We start from the raw sequence: 19,181 nt of genomic DNA on the forward strand, positions 1-19,181 counted from the left end.
CCCTTAGTCGGGCTATAGGCATCGGGGATGAGGAGGCATGGCCGTCGCGTCTTGGCAGCCTCGAGGAGAGTCAGTTGTCCAGCGTCCATCCAGGCCAAAGGAGTCTTTCCTGCTACACACTGGCCGCACTTCCGTCCTCACTACCGTCTGATTTCCCCGGTGCCTGTGCGCCACGACACGCTCCCTGCCCGGCTCCATTTCATCTGCCTACCCTAACACCCTATCTACCTGCCGCACCCACGCTGGGACCCACCTGGGCCTTTCACTCATCCACCTGCACCACAGCTCCCACTCCGGACGCTGCGACACCCGGCGAACCCACTGTCCAAGCGACTACCACCGCCGCATGACACACGCCCACACGACACCTTCACTCCTCAACAACGCCCTGCCCTAACCTCGACTGCCCGCTCCCCCCCAGAATGTCCTCCCGAACCTCCAGTCCCGAGCTGTCCTGTACCCCGTCCGAATGAGCGCCCTTGCCGCCCTCCTCCTCCACTACCCCGTCACCACCTCTGCTCCTCGCAATGGGTGATACCCTCCTGCGCGTCGCTCCTGGCGTCTCTCAAGCTGCCAGTGCTGGACGGGACTCTGACACGGCCATTCCACACCACCTGTCCCACGTCCTTCACCATCGAGCCTCGCCAACCGACTACACTCCTCCCGCTTCACCACAGCCCCAAATACCATATGCTTCCACAAAGGGCTTTGGCGCGCTCCGCTCAAAGCACCCGACCCAGCTCCAGATGCACACGGTAGCCGCTCAGCCCTACGACCGTCCCGCTTACAGTCCAACGCCTGCCGACAGCCCGACCATTCCTTCGCCCAAATACTCTCTACGGCAAAGAGCCCCTTCTCTCCTCCGCCATGCCGCCGTACCTTCCCCCCGCCATGCAAACCCACCCTCTTCCACCCCAATACCCATGTCCCCAACCGGCGCTTCGGTAATGTCGCGTCAGGACAGCGCCCCTTGCTCGCCCGACCTTCGCACCATCTTCAATCCTCTGGCTAGCAATCCAGTCAACTCGAATGGCCCAACATGGAATTCATCTAGCGAAGACCTGCCAGGCCCCCCAGCTGCGACATTCCGAGCCCGAGGAATGACTGGCCCCCAATCATCTTTTCAGCCGCCACCTTTTCAGCCTTCGCTTAGGTCCGCAACCTCCATACCAGATTATGCACAGCATCGTGCAAATGAGCGGTCAAACCTCTCAGGCACGTACAAGCCTAACAGAGGCGTGCCCAACTGGTCTCACAATGATTACTACCCTCCCCCAGCTCGACCATTCCGAAACGAGGAGCCACGAGCTAGCTTTAGATCTGGATTCACAAATGCTTCATCTAGCCTAATGGAGACCAGCGGCACAGAGCGAAGTAGCATCATTACTGCTCGTAGCTCTATTGCTAGCGACCTGCACAGTGGCATGTATTCAAGAGACCAGTCAAGAGATCGCAAACGGGATCGGGATGACTCCCCAGAAACAACGCTTACTTCAGATATTGCCGAGGAAGAAGAACAGCTAGACGCTGTCAGTGACGTACTCGATTCATACTACTACGACGAAGAGGATGATGACCGTAGCCCGATTGTCGAGCCGCATGACGACCATTTTGGAAATCCTTCGCCCAGTGGCCTCGACTCTGAACCGCCTGAGCTGTCTCAGACACCATCCCGCGATTTCGACTCTCTCGACTCCTTCCAATCCAACGAAAGTCTCAAGCGATGGGACGAACGGTCCTACCCACGCGCAGAAGACTCAACAGAGAACCATCGCGAGCAGAAAAAGCTGCTAACTATCCGTACGACGTCTGATTCAGGCTCTGATCTCGATGTACACAATGCAAGTGCAATAGAACCGAAAACGCTGCAAGTGGACCATATGCACAAGGGTCAAGTAAGTCCCTACCAGGCTCCGTATACACCACGGACCATCCAAGCAGTAGTGCAGCTTCCGAAAAAGAGATTGTCGGTCACGATGAAACGGTCCAGCGCAGATATGCCTCGTCGGGTCTCAGTCACCCTACAGGCTTTGTCCCTCAGAACCACTGAAACTTCGAATTTGGGAAGCGCCAAGAATGCCAAAGGACATCGTTACTCACAGAGTGCCCACACAAGCCGTTCTCAGATGGATAGCATTCGTCGTGAGATTTCTGGACTTCCTCAATTGCCCACTAACAGATCGCGACTCTCACGTCAAGATTGGGCAAGCATTGAAGCCTACTCGAAGCGACACAGCAAACGACCTAGTCGTTCGCGTACCTTCTCACATGACTCGAGTGCCGGGGCTAATGGCCCGCAATCTCCGCCAGTGCAACGATCACAACCTCTCCCGGAACTTGACGAAGATGAAGCAATCCCCCGTCGCGCTTCTACTAGTGTCTTCGATCGAAAGAGTGCACTGCTCGATCTGGGCAAGATGGCCCAGCTAGCTCCGGCTAAAAGTAAGCCAGAGCCAGCCCAAGACTCTGAAATGTCTTCTGGGCTCCCAATCCCCGTAGTTATGCCCGGCCTGCGCAAAACTGCCATCCCTGTGGAAAGGGATCGTTATGGCTTCAAAAAGGCATCTGAGAAGATTAGCGTCCAAGAGTACAATGCCTGGGCAGCGAGATACGAAGAGCACATTGCACGTCGACGTGGTAAATGGATTGCTTTGATGCACAAGCAAGGACTATCAACCGACAACCCTACGACATTCCCGGAAATGTGCGAGAAGGTTAAGAGATATGCACGCAAGGGTTATCCTCCTGAGTGGCGAGGTGCCATGTGGTGGTATTACTCTGGCGGTCAGCACATGATCACACAAAAAGAAAACGTTGGCCTCTACAAATCGCTTGTAGCCCGTTTACGACGAGATGAGCTCAACAAAGACGACAGAGATGCTATTGAACGCGACCTCGACAGGACTTTTCCCGACAACATTCATTTCCGACCCGAGCCAGCGACTGATTTGCTAGACGGCGAGGACGATGACGAGCCCGCGCTGATTCAAGACCTTCGCGAGGTTTTGTCGTGCTTCGCTCTGAACAACCCCAATATTGGATACTGCCAATCGCTCAACTTCATTGCCGGTCTGCTGCTGCTCTTCCTTAAGCAAGACAAGGAAAAGGCCTTCATTCTGTTGACCATCATTACGCAAAACCATCTTCCAGGTGCACACGCCCGTAGCCTTGCGAATACCGAGGTCAACGTCCTCATGATGCTGATCAAGGATTACCTACCCAAGGTCTGGGCCTCCATCAATGACACTGATCTCATCAATACCGGCGCTGGCTCTTACGCCCACCCCAACTCCAAGTTCCAACGCCAACCTACTGTTGCTCTTTCATGCACATCTTGGTTTATGAGCATTTTCGTCGGTGTGCTTCCGATTGAAACCGTCCTTCGTGTGTGGGATGCTTTCTTGTACGAGGGGCCACGCGCTCTGTACCGCTACGCCCTTGCTATTTTCAAGCTCGGCGAGCCAGAAATTAGAAAGTACCGTCCAGGCGATGGTGAAATCTTCATGGCCGTTCAAACACTGCCCAGGCGCTGCCTGGACCCGAACATCTTGCACGATCTGGCGTTCGTCAAGAAGGGTTTTGGCAACCTGTCACAACAAGTGATTGATCAGAAACGTATGTTCTGGCGTGAACAAAACATAATCGCCCATCAAAATTCTGTAAAGAACAACAATGGCCGCCGCCATCATGGACATCAGGTGGAAGACGACGACGATGGCGACAGAGATAGCCTCCGGAAGGCCATGGGCATGAACGTCCTGCGCCGTCGCGCATCCCGCAAGTTCCGCAAAATGGGTATGAAGTGAAGCAAGTCTTCTCTCTATCCGTTATCACAGTAAAAAAGTTCGCTCCGTGGCAAGACCATGCAAATAATTCCTTTCGTCAAAGACTTTTATGGCCCACACAACATTTTGCAGCGTTTTTTCCCTCGGTTCTTGGACGTTGTCTTATTCTCGGCGCAACATCAAAAAAGGGGACACATACACACACACACACATACATATGGGTAAAAAATGGCTTTTCCCCCTGGAAGAAAGATGGCATTTGTTTACTTTTCTGTTTCTCTTGTACCATAATTACGATATACCCTTTGCGTGGGCGCTCTCTCTATCTCTCTCTCCTTTACTTTTCTTTAACAATCTCTTCAGAAGGGGAGGATAATTGTAGAAGAACTTTTTTTCCTTTTCCTCTCTCTCTCTCTCTCTTTCTCTCTTCCCGTCTTTTTGATTTTTAGATTCAGAACCGGCGTGCGCGTGTGTATGTGTGTGAGAGTGAGTTTTTTTCGAGTTCACAAAGGCATTTGCATTTTTCCTTCTCTCCTTTTCTAACATAGCGAAAAGAAGAGTTTTTTGGTTTTGAGAAATCTTTTTCCCTTTGGGAAAGGAAGGGAGGGTTAGGGTTAGGGGGGGTGAAGGATCTTAGCATGCATTTTTCCATTTTTGTTTGCTTGGGTTCAAATGATTTAGGCGACGATGTTATGACACTCATCAAATATTTTAAATCATACCCGTCTTTTTTCTACAATATGAAATGTGTCTTTTTTTGATGAGTGCTTTGACTTAGTTGAGAAGAAAAAGAAGAAAAAAGAAAGATGATAAAGTTGTAGCAAATGTGCATGAACTGCGACCTTCCCTCTCCCCTAAGAAAAAGCAAAAAAAGATGGGACAAATACAGGCTCTATGCACGACGTTTGTCGTTCTCTCCCTTCTTTTTTCGATTTTTTTTTTCCGAAAACTTCTTACGGGAATAATACGTATCCCTTACAACTTACTCTCCCTCTTCACCACACCCTCGCTCTCGGCCCCCTTATCCACCCCTCCCTCCGTCTTCTCACCCTCTGGTATCAAACTCGCCGGATCCCCCAGCATTGTCTTTTCGACCCTCGCTTCAGGCTTTTTGTTTGCTAGTGTGCCTCGGACGCGGCGGCTGTGTGGTTCTTCGTCTCGCTTCCCGTCTTGGGTCTTGGACTGCGTTGCGTTGCCTTTGGGTGGTAGTATGTCTTCGACTGCGTCTCCAGCGACATCCTTGGCGGAATCCTTACTAGCAGGATTCGCAGCACGATTCCCCACAGCCCTCTTGTCTCCACCGCCTGCTGCGGTGCCCAGGGTGCGGTAGGGGGTACTTGGTGTAGGTGCTGCGTCTGCGGGAGAAGAAGAGGAAGAAGTGGGGGTTTGCGAGAGAGATGGTGGAGGGGCCGAGTCGTGGGGTGGAAGTGGGAGGGAGGCGTTTTCGGGGGTTAGGCTTGTGGCGTCGCTGAGGCTTGGGGGAGGTTGGGAGGATGAGGGAGAGCGGTTGGGGTGGGAGAGGGTGCCGCGGACGGAGCGGGAGTGGGATGTGTTGACCATTTTTTTTGGTTGGTTTGTTGGTGGTTCTTGGTGGTTGGGTTTTCTATGAGGGATGGTTTGTTCTTCTTGATTTTTGTATTTCCCGGTGAGTTGTTTTGTTCCTTATTCTCTTTTTTTTTGGATCGGACAATTGCAACCTGGGCTTATTTTGTTATAATTGAAGAGTTTCGAAGTAGAGATAGAGGATATGTTGATTATTTGGATCGTGCTTTTGCTGCTGATGCTGTTGTGTGAAAGATAGAATCTGGGAAAAGATGAAGCCCTTCACTTCAGGTTTACCTTGGCAACTACATCATCTACGTCTACATCCATAGCCTAAGAGTGATCTAGTCGTCTGCGGCCTACATCTCTTTGACGTAGTGATGTGAAAAGGCGCGGTATTGCAGTCTAGCGCATGGACATGACGTCTTGCATCTTCCGGGGAGCGTTGTAGTAATCACACGGGAGTTCAAGAGCTGAATGTTGATCTCCCCTCTCCCTGCAGGACGAAAAACAATTCCAGTCTCAACGGGCGCTGCTACGCGAACATGGCTGGCGTTTCTTGTTGCGGCTGTTGTTTTTGCCCGATACCCGAAAGTCGGAGGGTTGTTGCTGACTAGCTTTTTGTCATATCGCAGCGGCTGACTCTGTTGAGCTTTGACAATTCCCCCACGTTTCACATCGGCATCTTTGCTACCCCATGCTTCTAGCCTCGCAATCATGTCTGGAAGTTACACAACAATTGCTCTGCTTTCTGGTGCGGTGAAATCGACCAAAATTACTACAGCTTTTCATGATGGACGTAATCACGCCGAGGATATCCTCGGTTCCTTGGGCTGCTGCCTTGATCAATGACCCGAATTGGAAGCTTGTCAGCACTTTCTCGCGCACACCAAAGTCCTCAGGAGAAGACGGTTTCTTCGGTAAAACGCTCAAAACAGATTCTACAATACGGACCTTTCTATCATTCAGACCAAGTCAAGAGACGGAGGGCGATCTTCCATTTTTAGAGACCAGGACAATTCTTGATCTAGGACCAGATCTCGATGGATATCCTCAGACTGCGCATGGCGGGCTCCAGGCTGCGCTAATGGACGAGCTCTGCGGCGTGATCGTCATGCAGAATAGAGATGCAAAGGTGGAGAAGGCGCAAAAGCTTGGACAGGCTGTCAAGGTCCCGGACTATTACACGGCTTGTTCGTTACCTTAGCTATGTTAGTTCCGCACATGAGCTAATCGTGAGCAGACTTAAACACGACCTACAAGAAGCCACTACCGACACCTGGACTGCTCTTATGCACTGCAAAGATCGAACGGACAGAAGGGGTCGACCGGAAAATCTTCATCCGTACGACACTTGAAGACGGCAATGGTACTGTATATACGATCGGTGAGGGGCTATTTGTAAAACTTGCGGTAAAGCTATGAATGCCTCGAGACAGGTTACGCGGGTTGAATCCAATGTGTGTTGACATGACTTTGCTAGTGGTACCAACCTTGCTCTTGCGTTATTGAATCCCCAGCATTGCTCGACATATACCAGGTTGCCTCGTCTTGCTGCAACCACGAGGTCACCCAAAAGTTTGGGTCGCTCTGCAAGGAGGTGCGCCTCTCGCGTGGAAATCTGTCATACGATTTACGTATCGGCGGATTCTTTGTGCAACCCGGCAGGATGCAGCTCGCCTTCTGACAAGTGTCTAGGCGTGAAGTGACATTCAGCACTTGGACGAGCAATACCCATCTGCGCGACATCTTGCAGCGAGCGGAAAACACCGTGGACGTCATGAACTCACGACACCGACGGGGAGGCAAAGCACAAGTCCGGTGTGCGCGCCGCCGCTTTCTCCAGGTTACTGCAGAGCCGACCGACTTTGGCCGAGGTCACAAGTCTTCGAACATGCCTGACCGCTCGAATCTTACATCAACTTCACTGTCGAACTTTGGTACAGTGTGGAGCACTTCGGTGCATTTCTGCCTGTGCTGGCTGTGGGCAGATCACCTGAAGTGGAGGGTTGGGTTGCAACACATGACTGGACGTGTCGGAACCCACTTGAATTATCCTACCCTGACCCTGTGATCTGCTGTTCTTGCATGACCCTTAGCTTAGGCTCCGCTATGCAGGATCTGGGGTAGTCTGTGAGGCGCTTGCGACATATCTGGGGAAGTGGAAGAGGCGCTTGTAACGTTGCAATCTCCGGCGCACACGATTCTGGGCACTTCTCAACCTCAGAACAGTAGCTGGCCCGACCTCTTAATTTACGCAAAATCCTCGGAGACGATTCGATAGGGAAGCTGGTCGGAGAAATTGTATTTTTGATGTTCTCGTCCAATGTGCTGCAAGAGTCCACGCGCCTGGTTTAGCCGGTACTAGCACCCGGCTTTCAAAGTGCCTTCGGCAGACATGCCTCTTAATAGGTAGGTCCCAGGAATGCACTTCTGCGGAGCCCGACTTTGAAATTTGTGTCTTGCGACAGTCTCACACGACGCACTACCTGTGCCCCAGTTCAGACAGACTCGGCACTGTAAAAAGGTGTACTAGAAACCGGTAGGCTAACTTGACCACGCGCTTGAGGCTTACGCTTCTGGAAGTCATCATAGGGCGGCTTGGATGCACTGCGACGCATGGCCCTCCTACTAAGACTACTCCACATTGTGGCGCTGTCGCCGAGACGAACGGTGAACTTGGGAAATTGGACCCTCATGAAGACGGGGCCAATGGTAAAAGCATGCCTACAGGTCTCGCAACGGCTAACGTACGTCACATGCTTTTGCTGGCGTTGCTTCATGACTAGAAGGCGCTGCACGGAACTAATATGTGTAGGGCCGACCCGGTGACCACTACTTTTCTGGGCTAGCCGACAATCTTGCATTCTCTCCTACTACCTCTACTATACCACCGGACTATCTACCAGCGATCTTCAGTACCGCATTTGTAGCCCTATGTTTCGGAAATGAAGCTCTATGCGGATTAGATCGTAGCCTAGCCCGACATGCGCGATCACACTGGATATGGCATTGTCAGAGGCAAAGTCACACTACCCTGCCCTCCAAGATATCCCCTACAAGGGTTTTCTTTTAGGGGAAGGTGATGGATAACCGCCCTACCCCAGATTATGCCATTTGAACTAGGCGGTTCCAACCATACAAAAAGACGCAAGACATGGAGCCACCCAAATGGCCGCATGTGTAGTCGCGCACCAAGAGTGCAAACCATCACTCCGTGTGACCTTTGAGCGGGAGCCAGTAGGGAATCCTGACCGGGTCCTGCCTGTTTGTGAGCTGCTCCGGGGAGTGTTCATCCTCGATCCACCCGGTGTAGTGAACGTCGCGTTTACACAATGATAAAACCGGGGCTACAAGGAATGTGTTGACAGAATACTTAAATAGAGAGCATCACCTGCCTTTGAGACATTCCCATCTCTACTACGCTCTACATTTCCTTGTATAAAGTGTCCTTCAATTCACTTTGCTGCTCAATCGGAAATCTGCTGGTCTGAAGTTCACGAGCATGCGTTTTTCTTCTTTGCTCGCCTGCCTAGGTGCAGTCGGCATTCAAGCCGCTGCTATACGTACGAAGATGTCTTCCGCTTTGCAACTCCTGGTTACTGACACTTTATAGCATTCCAAAGGCGTGTTGATAACACTACCGACAGTGGAAGTCTTGATGCTGCTCAAGCTGCGGCTGCTATAGTCGATGGCTACTGGCTAAACGACCTCTCCGGCAAAGGCAGAGCCCCTTTTAACAGCAACCCGAACTACAAGGTCTTCCGAAATGTCAAGGATTACGGAGCGAAGGGTAAGCAATTTTTTTTCACATTGATCTTGAGGATATAACTAACCGATTTGTAGGTGACGGTGTCACTGACGACTCTGATGCCTTCAACCGTGCCATCTCTGACGGCAGCCGTTGCGGCCCATGGGTTTGCGACTCGTCAACTGACAGCCCAGCTGTTGTTTACGTGCCTTCTGGAACCTATCTCATCAACAAGCCCATCATCTTCTACTACATGACTGCTCTCATCGGTAACCCCCGCGAACTTCCCGTCCTCAAGGCTGCATCTTCACTCCAAGCTCTTGCTCTGATCGACGGAAGCCCCTACAGCAACCAAAACGGTGAGCCCGGCTGGATCTCAACCAACTTGTTCTTGCGCCAAATCCGCAACTTGATCATCGATGGCACTGCTGTTGCACCAACATCGGGTTTCCAGGCTATCCATTGGCCCGCCTCTCAAGCCACCACGATCCAAAATGTCAAGATCCGCATGACACAGGCGTCCAACTCTGTTCACGCTGGTATCTTTGTCGAGAATGGATCTGGTGGTCATATGGCCGACCTCGACATCACCGGTGGTCTGTACGGCATGAACATTGGCAATCAGCAGTTCACCATGCGTAACGTCAAGATCTCCAAGGCTGTCGTCGGTATCTCACAAATCTGGAACTGGGGCTGGCTGTACTCTGGTCTCCAGATCAGCGACTGCGGCACTGCTTTCTCCATGGTTAACGGTGGCTCTGCTGGCAAACAGGAGGTTGGCTCCGCCGTCATCATCGATTCTGAGATTACCAACTGCCAAAAGTTTGTCGACTCAGCATGGTCACAGACCAGCAACCCTACCGGTTCCGGCCAGCTCGTCATTGAGAACATCAAGCTCACCAACGTTCCCGCTGCTGTTGTCAGCAATGGCGCCACTGTCCTCGCTGGCGGCTCTCTTACCATCCAGACCTGGGGTCAGGGCAACAAGTACGCACCCAACGCATCTGGCCCATCCAAGTTCCAGGGCGCCATCAGCGGTGCCACTCGTCCCACTGGTCTCCTCCAGAACGGCAAGTTCTACTCCAAGTCGAAGCCACAGTACGAGACTCTCAGCACTTCAAGCTTTATCAGTGCCCGCGGTGCAGGTGCAACCGGTGATGGTGTCACTGACGACACACGCGCCGTCCAGGCTGCCGTCACTCAGGCCGCGTCTCAGAACAAGGTCCTCTTCTTCGAGCACGGCGTCTACAAGGTCACCAACACCATCTACGTTCCCCCCGGCTCCCGCATGGTCGGTGAGATCTTCTCCGCCATCATGGGCTCTGGCAGCACCTTCGGCGACCAAGCCAACCCCGTCCCCATTATCCAAATCGGCAAGCCCGGCGAGTCCGGCAGCATCGAGTGGTCCGACATGATTGTCCAGACCCAAGGCGCAACCCCAGGAGCCATCGTCATCCAGTACAACCTCAACACGGCCCTTGGCTCCGGTCTCTGGGACGTCCACACCCGCATCGGCGGCGCAAAGGGAACCAACCTCCAAGTCGCCCAGTGCCCCGCGGTCCTCGGCCAAGTCAAGCCCGAATGCTTCTCTGCGCACACCAACGTGCACGTAACCAAGGGCGCCAACGGCGCCTACTTTGAAAACAACTGGTTCTGGACCGCCGACCACGACCTCGACGACGCAGACTCGACCCGCATCAACATCTACACCGGCCGCGGCTTCCACGTCGAAGCAAACAACGTCTGGATCTGGGCAAATGGCGCAGAGCACCACACCATGTACCAGTACCAATTCAACGCCGCCCAAGACATCTTCGCAGGCTACATCCAAACCGAGACCCCCTACTTCCAACCCACACCCGTCGCACCCCTTCCTTACGTCTCCTCTTCCAAATACTCCGACCCCGTTTACTCCTCCTCGCAAACATCAGCCTGGGGCCTCCGCTTGCTCGACGCAAAAAACGTACTCATCTACGGCGGCGGCCTCTACTCCTTCTTCGACAACTACGATGTCGGATGCTCTTCTCCCACCGCCCCCAACGGCTTCCGCGACTGCCAGACCCGCATTCTGAGCATCGAGGGATCAACGAGTGTCCAGGCGTTTGGATTCAGCGAGGTTGGTGTCGAGTGGATGGTTACGGCCGCTGGTCAGGATAAGGCGAATTGGAAGGATAATCTAAGTGTTTATCCTACTACCATTGGGTATTTGAGCTATGGGTTTTAAGATGGTAAGTGAGGGGGGAAGGGAAGATGGGGTTTGGTATATATATATATATGTTTCACTTCTTTGGTTTGTGGGACAGGGGAGATTGCAAACGGTACATAGATGATGGATATGAGACATGACAGCGTTCTTTTTTTTTTTTTGTAGTTATCATTTTTTTCTCTTTCCTTCGGGTCACCACTTACGGTCGCTTTCTCATTTCGCATAGCCAACTTCTCATTTGCACATATCTGGCAAAGAGAAGGAAAGAAAAAAAGCTTTACGTTGGTTGTTTTTATAGCAAAGACAAGTTAACGGGGAAAAAGGGCGAGCTTTCTTGGTAGCGAAATACAATTGTTTACAACAAAAAAAGTGTTCCTACTGCTGCTATATAAGCATTTGCTATCAACGTTGTATTCCTTTGGGATGACCAAAAGGTAAATTACCATCTGCCTTTTCCAACAAAAAAAGCATATCACGTGCACCTAAAACGCCCGAGTAAAGAAAAAAAAGAAAGAACAACGAAAAGTTTGACAACACAGAAACAAAAGCAAAGGAACATACAGAACCACGTCGTTATGTGCGACTTCCACATATACCAAAAAGTAAAAAAGCAACAATCATAACGATGACGAATATCCTTTCATATATATGACCAGAGAGATGCGAGTTCGCGATGCCAGCATGAAAAATGGGCGCCCCTCTCCATATCTTTCTCTTTCCTATATTTCCCGATGTACGTGGAAACAAGAAGGTATAGTCTCGAAGGATAGATAGGAAATAATAAAAGAAAAAAAAACATTGGAAGCGTTTGCCCTACGATGACAACGACAAGAGCAGAAATAGCGAAAGAAATTTGCGAAGACAGAGCGATTATTCAAGGAAAAATCAACGAAGAAAAGAGTGCGCAGTCGAACGCCGGGAGTTCCCGAATATTCACAATAGCAACAACGTAAAGGAAAAAAAAAGAGAACGTAGCAGTCATTGTTGACAAAAGGGGTTATATGCATCACTGTAGGCGCTTTCGCTTGCGTGCATCATCTGGGTCGTCTTCATCATCGCGTTCAGCGGTCTCGGCGGGATTGAGGAGTGAGTGCACGTTAGAGGCCATACTGGACCGTCTTGTAGGTGGGCCAGGCGTATCGATGCCCTTGAAGGGGTATCGAGCGCCCGGAAGTGTCCAGCCACTATCGGCACTAAGAGTAGATGGGACGGGGTCATTTGATCCAGGGGGAGTACCATGTCTTGACGGGACTTGCCGTGGACCACGGGGTAGTTGGTAGGACTCTAAAGCGTCACGGAGTTGTTGGTCTCCGCCTCCGACAGGGAGCCTGTGTGGTGACGAGGGCCACTGGGTAGAGTTGTGACCGGATGCATAGGGCGAGTGAAGCGGAGCATTCGACTGCTGTTGCTGCTGCGGCTGCCAGCCATGAGTACGGATATCTGCCGAGGTGTGTCGCCTATAAAGGTTATAGGGTGGAGAAGAGCTGTTTGCTGCCAGATTGCTTCCCAATGTAGCACCAGATGCCGGCTGTTGGATAGCAGGCGGCGCTGGTGGAGGTGGAGGCGGGGGTGGGGGTGGCTGGTGCGAAACTGGGGTCCTGGCGGATGATGGAGAGAAATTACCCGCGCCTATTGAGCCGTACCGTCGCGGAGATATGGCGAGATGCGCCGGAACCGGGGGCTTGTATGGCGCTTGGCGTGAAACGCTCGCCAAGGAGCCTCGCCTTGATTCTGACATATTGTCTTGTGGCATCTGCCGAGGTGAAAGCGGTGGGCCGTTATTGCTATCTACTTGCATGAAGTAGGATTGCCGTGCGGAGAGGGGTTCCTCAGGTGCTTCGAGTGCGCGGAGCATGTCAGTCTGTCGACTAATTTCACGCTGCATCATGGCGACTGGAACAAGTCAGCACAAGTGTCGCGCAATTAAGGTTTAAGTGCAGATGCATACCGTCCCTATGGATAGGGTTTTCCGGGTCTGGCACCATTGCCATAATGTAATTTGCGAGATCGTGATTCCACTAATCGGGACATTATTAGCCAGTGCAGATCCAGTCTAGACACATTTGACGTACCTGGTGACATCGCATCATGCCCTCTGCGAGAACTAAGCTCTTTTGATTCAGGTAATTGCATGTTTCTTCGGAGCGCTGCATGCGCGTGTGCATGTCGTACAGGCTATGCTCCAGGTTCTGTAGGCGTGACTCGGTTGGGTCGGGCATTGGCTCGACTGGCTGACCAGCGGGGGGACCCTGGGGCAGCTTTGGCGTAGAGAAGGAGTCACGATGGATGAGTGCGTGTCGCGAGGCACGTCGCTTGATTTCTCGCAGGCCGACCAAGTCGCCGCGCTTGAAGTTGCCATTTCCGTGCTTGAACTCCCATAACGGAGTGTCTGGGGATCCGGTGTGGAAAACGTCACTCACTGCAGTGACAGGGTTAGCATGTGATGGAACAGAAAAAAGGGGACAGAAGCACTCCGACACGGACCTTTGTGAAAGCCATACATGTTCAATTGGCGAACAAATGACGAGATATTGGTATGCTTGAAATAGGACCTGGGCAAGGCGGGTTAGATTTCGTCGAAAAAAGGGCCATAGCTCCCGGTGGAACGTACGATAGGACTTTTGAGAATTCGCTCGAGGGCGACATAACGAAGCTTTCGTTTGTGCTGGCCCAGGAGATGAGATGCTGGATGCTCTGGTCTTCAAGCATGCTGCTGGCGGGTTAGTGTCGGGGCGCACATGGAAAGCATCAGGTGATATGGAGGGCGCACGCACTTGTACAGCTTGTGTATGAAGGCGGTTTGGACGACCTTTGGCTGCTGGGCGGCGGCAGCAGCGCCCACGGCTGGGGCGGCGGTTCCATTGGGCGACGTGTTGCCCGAGTCGGTGGTTCCTTCTCTTTGCGCGTGGGATTGCGCCTGGGACTGGAAGGGGCCTTGGGGAGTGCGATCCGTGGCGGGGGGGCCGTTGATGGCTGGGGGGCCCATGGCGGACGAGGTCGAGGGCGTCACGTCCATGGGGTCTCTCGGGGGCGCGAGTGTCGAGGCGGACGAGGGCAGAATGGGTATGGACTTGTGGAGTTTGGGATTGCGTGCATCGGCGGAGAAGGGCGTGGAGCGGGCCTCGGCAACCGAAGCCATTGCTTGGAGGGAGTGGGGAGAGGGAGTCGAGGCTGCGCAGGGTGGTTGCGCGTGGGCTGGCGTGGGTGGTGTCGAGGTTGTTGCAATGTTGGTCGGGGTGAAACGGGTGGGATTGCAGATGGGCGACGAGGCAGCTCAGCAGCGTTTCGCACAGAGTCAGTGCGAGAGCGAGACTCGACACAGAGGCAGGCGACGCAGGGACCCGGGGCTGCAGTGCGGGCGGCGAGGATGCTCGGTGGGAGGCCGGGGCGAGGGCAAGCAAGCACTTGGGTCGAGTCGAGGCCTGAGGGGGGGGAAGGGCAGGACAGGACAGGACAGGACAGGACTTGTTCAGCCAGCGAGGGCGGTGCTAGTGCATGGGCGAGGCGGCGTGGAATTTTGGTTCCAGAAAGGTCGGCATGGCAGACGGCGGCTCCTTTGTCGATCGGGAGCGGCCGCCGCTGTACTTAGCAGCAGTCGGATGGGAATAGGAGATGGGGAGCGACCGAGCGCCGCGTCCAAGCGGCCTCGCCTACTACTGAGCGGCCTCTGCTACGGTGCATGCGCATGTGCTTCACGCGACGGAACGGGAGCGCTGCCGCAGAACCATGGCGGATCCCAAGGCCGATGCACTGAAACGCCGTCGACAATCTGGCGAAAACACCAGCCGTTTCCGGTGCGGGGTCGGCGAGGGCCAAGTAAGTATGTACATGCTCTGTTGTATTATTATTCTTGTTATTACTATCATCTGTCTAGTAGTATACGTATGCATCATGTACGTACGTACTGTGCTGTGTAAGTAGTATGTATCTATGTAGCATGTAAGTAGTATGGCTGCATGCATGCGTCTACCATGCAACTATCTATGTACCACCGCCATCGCTCTACTACTACTACACCTTCACCTTCACCCACACCCACACCCACATACACTACATATGTACGTGCATGTCGTATGTAAGCATCTGTCCTGCACCTCTCCTTCCTTCCTCCACTCCCCTCCCACTCCCCCCCTTCCCTCTCTCCCCGTCGCCACACCTGCTGCCTGACTCGCCATGGCTGCCCCGTGCTCCCTCCCTCCCCCTGCCAAACGTCACCCGCCGAACCCTCGACTCCATCCCCCGTCCCCGTCAGCTCTCGACCAACCTTCCAATTGCCCCTCTTGACTAATCCGCCCATGGTCATCATGGCCGATTTCGTCCAAACCTTCACCCGTTTCAATCACGCCCAGAGACAGCATGCCCTGGCCCTCTTGACGGCAGAGCTGACTCCCCACGAGTGGAGGTACCTCCATGCTCTGACCGGCTCCCGCTCATTCAAGTTTGATATCATTGGCCGCCTGCCCATCGAGTTGGTCGCTCACATCTTCACTCACTTGGATCCCGCCGCCCCTTATCGCTTCCAAATAGTCTCAGCCCGCTGGCGCCATATTCTTCAAAGTCCTTCTGTGCTCACTGCCGGCCTCAACTCATGGTATCAGGGTACGGCGAATCCCAAAGACTTCGAACATGGCACTTTACGCCAGTGCGCAGCCAGGAGAATCCACCGCTTCCGTACCGGGAGACCACTCGGCATTTACAAGATAACGTCAGACAATCGAATAGCCCGTCCCAGCCTGCGTGGTGACTACTTTGCATGGCTGTCCGGGACCCCGCAGACATCGCCAATACGTGTTGCCCATATATTCCATCTACACGATTGGAAAGTAGGCCAACTAGCCGGAGAAGCACGTGAACAACTTATTGACCTGGTACTTTCAGACCAAATCGTGGTGCTTGTCACTGCTGCCAACGTGTGTTACGTCTACGACGTGGCCACCCTCTCGCACCGAAAGAGATTCACGGTGCCTTCCGCAAGCTACCTGCAGAACGTGACTTGTCGTCGGAGTACCGTAGCCTGCCTTGCCTCGCTTGACATGCACATATCCGTCTTCATCTGGGACTACAATACACAGCGGGGAACATCGTTCATCATTAGCCATGACTCTGACATATTTCTTGGCACGCACGGCCCGAGGTGAGTGCCATGGATTGCCTGCTACTACCACTACCTTTGCCAGACAAGAATATCTATTGCAGCAGCCGGCTCAGGCCTTGCCCATGCAGCACAGCTACAAACTACAGGTGACAGCATGCACAGCTAACCAGTTCTCTAGCGGATTGCTACACATAGTACCTCTCTTACAACCCGAGAGCGAGACAATCATCCTCATGTTCGTCATGGATACCCCTACAGAAACACCAAACCGATCCCTGGTTGCATGTGCCACATACACTTTTCGGGGCGATTACATTAGCTCTTTCTCTCCACGTCTTCCAGAGCTCAAACCACTTTTGGTTTGGCATGGCGTAACGCCCTTTGTCGCAGTAGACGATTCAGGCAACGTCTTTGCGGCACGTGTGGACGCAAGGAATCCAAACTCACAACTAATTAACCCTTCGATTGCCTCTCTACTCCTTAGATTCGATACACAGACCAACGACTTGAGAGTATGGGAAGACCCGATATATCACAGTAATAGCCCCCGTGGCATTGACAACTATCGATCTTCTTGGTGGAAGGATACTTGTTATGGATTTCATCCGTCCATGGAAACCTTAAATATCATCACCTACATGGGTACCCAAGATAAAGCAGCCTGCACACCAATGACTTTCGATCCCCACAGCGAAGTCACAAATGTCGATATTCCTACAGAGCCTTTGATGGTCAATGAAAGGTATGTCGTCAGAGTAATGGCTGAAAATATATATCTGCTGTGTTTCCACGAAAGCTTCGTTCGGCCAACAACAGGAAACTTCTCTTTCAAGCACGGAACGATTCAAATCTCGAGTTAGTATGCTCACTGGCTTCTGTCAATGTGAACAGGGACATGATTCTTGAAATATGATATGGTCACCCGGATATCCTTGCAGGCGTGATGGTCGTTGTATGGAAGTCTTGTAGTGGTCACGTTACCATTTTTGTTGGCGACCGCTGGCACTACTTCGCCACCATAAAAAACTAGAGTTAGACTATTACCAAGATTGCTCAGCAGAAGCAATGGGAGGCAAATTTTAGACCTGTCATGCTACCACTAGGGTTGTTTTCCACTCTTGACAGTGTGTCGGAGTTTTTGTTTGGGTGGTGAAATAATCATACAAGCAATTGCCTGCATCAAACGCCCTGTGGTCACCTGATTGGCTCCTGACATAGCGCGGGGCACAGGGAAACCCCACCCATTGAATTTCGGCCTTCGCCGCTCTAACCTTGCCTACCTAAGTAGGTAACTATTTTGACTGCTACCGCGGCTACAGACTTTTTTTTTTCCTTTATTTTCTCGAGAACAATTTTCGCCGCTTGTCTACGCCTTTCTCTTGACATTTCGATATCCAGTTACAAGACCAAAGGCAATTTGAACAATCCGCGACAATGGTTGAGAAGGTTTACGTCACGTACAACCAGGTAAGTGGCTGCTCATGTGCAACCATGCACCCCGCGCATGCCCACGCTCATGCGCTTCCCTTGTATACTTGTGGGCAGGCAAGGATAGTTCACGAGTGCTTACTTCCGAGAGTCGCACGGTCTTTGTGTTCTTGACGAGCGCAGCATGCGCACAGCAAGACCTTGGTCAACGTCTCCAGTCATGTCGTTGTGGTACTGAGTCGGAGCGCAGCACTCTTAGGTTCCAGGTTCCAGCCAGACACTGACATATACTCTCCACAGGTCCACAAGCTCTGCCAAGAGGCAGCTGACAAGATCCTTAATGAGTTCCAGCCCAACCTCATGATCGCTATTGGCGGCGGAGGCTACGTCCCTGCGCGCATTCTGCGGTATGCGCTCACACTCTGTTTGAACCTTACAGCACACGAGCCTAACATCCCCACCCCAGATCTTTCCTCAAGAAGCCCGGTAGCCCCAACATTCCCATTCAAGCTATCGGTCTCTCCCTCTACGAGCAGCTTGGCTCAGGCCCCGATTCCGAAGTCGAAACCCCCGGCACAAAAGTCACACGCACACAATGGCTAGACCTGTCCTCGCTCGAGATGGCCAACCTGATTGGCAAGAACGTCCTCATTGTCGATGAGGTAGATGACACCCGCACAACGCTCGAGTACGCCGTCAGGGAGCTGGAAAAGGACGTCGAGGCAGCCGTCAAGAAACTGGGACGCGAGGGCGAGAAGACCAAGTTCTCCATCTTTGTTCTACACAACAAGGACAAGGCGAAGAAGGGCCAACTGCCCCAGGAGATTCTCCAGGGCCGTTACATTGCCGCCAGGACCGTAGGCGATGTTTGGATCAACTACCCTTGGGAAGCTACGTACGTTTTATATACCGCATATGTAGATTTGGCATGGACAGACCCACTGACATATATCTGTAGCGACATTGACGAGCACGACCGCCACTCCAAGGAGGCAGAGTCCAAGTAATAGACGACGCAGCCATTCAGTGCACGCTTCAGCGAATAAATATACCCGGACTGACGCGGATGGAAGGGGGGTGTTGGACATGACGAAGGGAGAAAAAAAAAGCATAAATGATTTGGCATCGGGGCACTAACGTGCAGGGACTTGTACAGGAGTTGAAAGGGAAACGGCGATATTTGAAGCCATTTAAGGACCAGCCTTATGAATGAGGTACGATTGAAGTTGGTAACGAAAGCAATCCAACTTGTTTGAATGACATGATAAGTGAAAGAATCAGTCTGCTTGAATTGTACACAGCATTTCTTGTTGATTAGTACAGGGTATCTTATCGATATTCTATGCTAGTACATGCCCGTCATCATACAACATT

The 19,181-nt window shown here is 52.5% G+C and overlaps 10 protein-coding genes across 10 annotated transcripts; 7 read left to right on the forward strand and 3 right to left on the reverse strand.

Annotated features, from left to right (window-relative positions):
* Positions 1–527: 527 nt before the first annotated feature.
* COCVIDRAFT_38198 (hypothetical protein) lies at positions 528–3,806 on the forward strand (the record flags this gene model as incomplete). The annotated part of the gene is made up of 1 exon (XM_014700663.1): positions 528–3,806. The coding sequence occupies one exon, from the start codon at positions 528–530 to the stop codon at positions 3,804–3,806; it is 3,279 nt and encodes a 1,092-aa protein (XP_014556149.1).
* Positions 3,807–4,760: 954 nt separating this feature from the next.
* COCVIDRAFT_16406 (hypothetical protein) lies at positions 4,761–5,345 on the reverse strand (the record flags this gene model as incomplete). Its single annotated transcript, XM_014700614.1, has 1 exon — positions 4,761–5,345. One exon carries the CDS (start codon positions 5,343–5,345, stop codon positions 4,761–4,763), a length of 585 nt encoding a protein of 194 aa, XP_014556100.1.
* Positions 5,346–6,120: 775 nt separating this feature from the next.
* Positions 6,121–6,752, forward strand: COCVIDRAFT_100448 (hypothetical protein; the record flags this gene model as incomplete). The annotated part of the gene is made up of 2 exons (XM_014700664.1): positions 6,121–6,520; positions 6,571–6,752. 2 exons carry the CDS (start codon positions 6,121–6,123, stop codon positions 6,750–6,752), a joined length of 582 nt encoding a protein of 193 aa, XP_014556150.1.
* A 114-nt stretch (positions 6,753–6,866) lies between these two features.
* On the forward strand, positions 6,867–7,025 carry COCVIDRAFT_100649 (hypothetical protein; the record flags this gene model as incomplete). The annotated part of the gene is made up of 1 exon (XM_014700665.1): positions 6,867–7,025. A coding segment is annotated over one exon (159 nt), but the record flags the coding sequence as incomplete, so codon positions are not given.
* A 70-nt stretch (positions 7,026–7,095) lies between these two features.
* Positions 7,096–7,401, forward strand: COCVIDRAFT_100653 (hypothetical protein; the record flags this gene model as incomplete). The annotated part of the gene is made up of 1 exon (XM_014700666.1): positions 7,096–7,401. A coding segment is annotated over one exon (306 nt), but the record flags the coding sequence as incomplete, so codon positions are not given.
* A 290-nt stretch (positions 7,402–7,691) lies between these two features.
* COCVIDRAFT_16407 (hypothetical protein) lies at positions 7,692–8,194 on the reverse strand (the record flags this gene model as incomplete). The annotated part of the gene is made up of 2 exons (XM_014700615.1): positions 7,692–7,816; positions 7,903–8,194. The coding sequence occupies 2 exons, from the start codon at positions 8,192–8,194 to the stop codon at positions 7,692–7,694; spliced, it is 417 nt and encodes a 138-aa protein (XP_014556101.1).
* Positions 8,195–8,832: 638 nt separating this feature from the next.
* On the forward strand, positions 8,833–11,302 carry COCVIDRAFT_100491 (glycoside hydrolase family 55 protein; the record flags this gene model as incomplete). Its single annotated transcript, XM_014700667.1, has 3 exons — positions 8,833–8,893; positions 8,944–9,120; positions 9,174–11,302. The coding sequence occupies 3 exons, from the start codon at positions 8,833–8,835 to the stop codon at positions 11,300–11,302; spliced, it is 2,367 nt and encodes a 788-aa protein (XP_014556153.1).
* Positions 11,303–12,290: 988 nt separating this feature from the next.
* Positions 12,291–14,423, reverse strand: COCVIDRAFT_100540 (hypothetical protein; the record flags this gene model as incomplete). Its single annotated transcript, XM_014700668.1, has 6 exons — positions 12,291–13,177; positions 13,233–13,302; positions 13,357–13,703; positions 13,769–13,836; positions 13,896–13,994; positions 14,059–14,423. 6 exons carry the CDS (start codon positions 14,421–14,423, stop codon positions 12,291–12,293), a joined length of 1,836 nt encoding a protein of 611 aa, XP_014556154.1.
* Positions 14,424–15,579: 1,156 nt separating this feature from the next.
* COCVIDRAFT_38203 (hypothetical protein) lies at positions 15,580–17,239 on the forward strand (the record flags this gene model as incomplete). The annotated part of the gene is made up of 2 exons (XM_014700669.1): positions 15,580–16,418; positions 16,558–17,239. 2 exons carry the CDS (start codon positions 15,580–15,582, stop codon positions 17,237–17,239), a joined length of 1,521 nt encoding a protein of 506 aa, XP_014556155.1.
* Positions 17,240–17,813: 574 nt separating this feature from the next.
* COCVIDRAFT_38204 (hypothetical protein) lies at positions 17,814–18,814 on the forward strand (the record flags this gene model as incomplete). Its single annotated transcript, XM_014700670.1, has 4 exons — positions 17,814–17,846; positions 18,108–18,214; positions 18,274–18,702; positions 18,766–18,814. 4 exons carry the CDS (start codon positions 17,814–17,816, stop codon positions 18,812–18,814), a joined length of 618 nt encoding a protein of 205 aa, XP_014556156.1.
* Between the last annotated feature and the right edge of the window lie 367 nt (positions 18,815–19,181).

Source organism: Bipolaris victoriae, assembly GCF_000527765.1.
Source record: "Bipolaris victoriae FI3 unplaced genomic scaffold scaffold_47, whole genome shotgun sequence".
Lineage (NCBI taxonomy): Eukaryota > Fungi > Ascomycota > Dothideomycetes > Pleosporales > Pleosporaceae > Bipolaris > Bipolaris victoriae.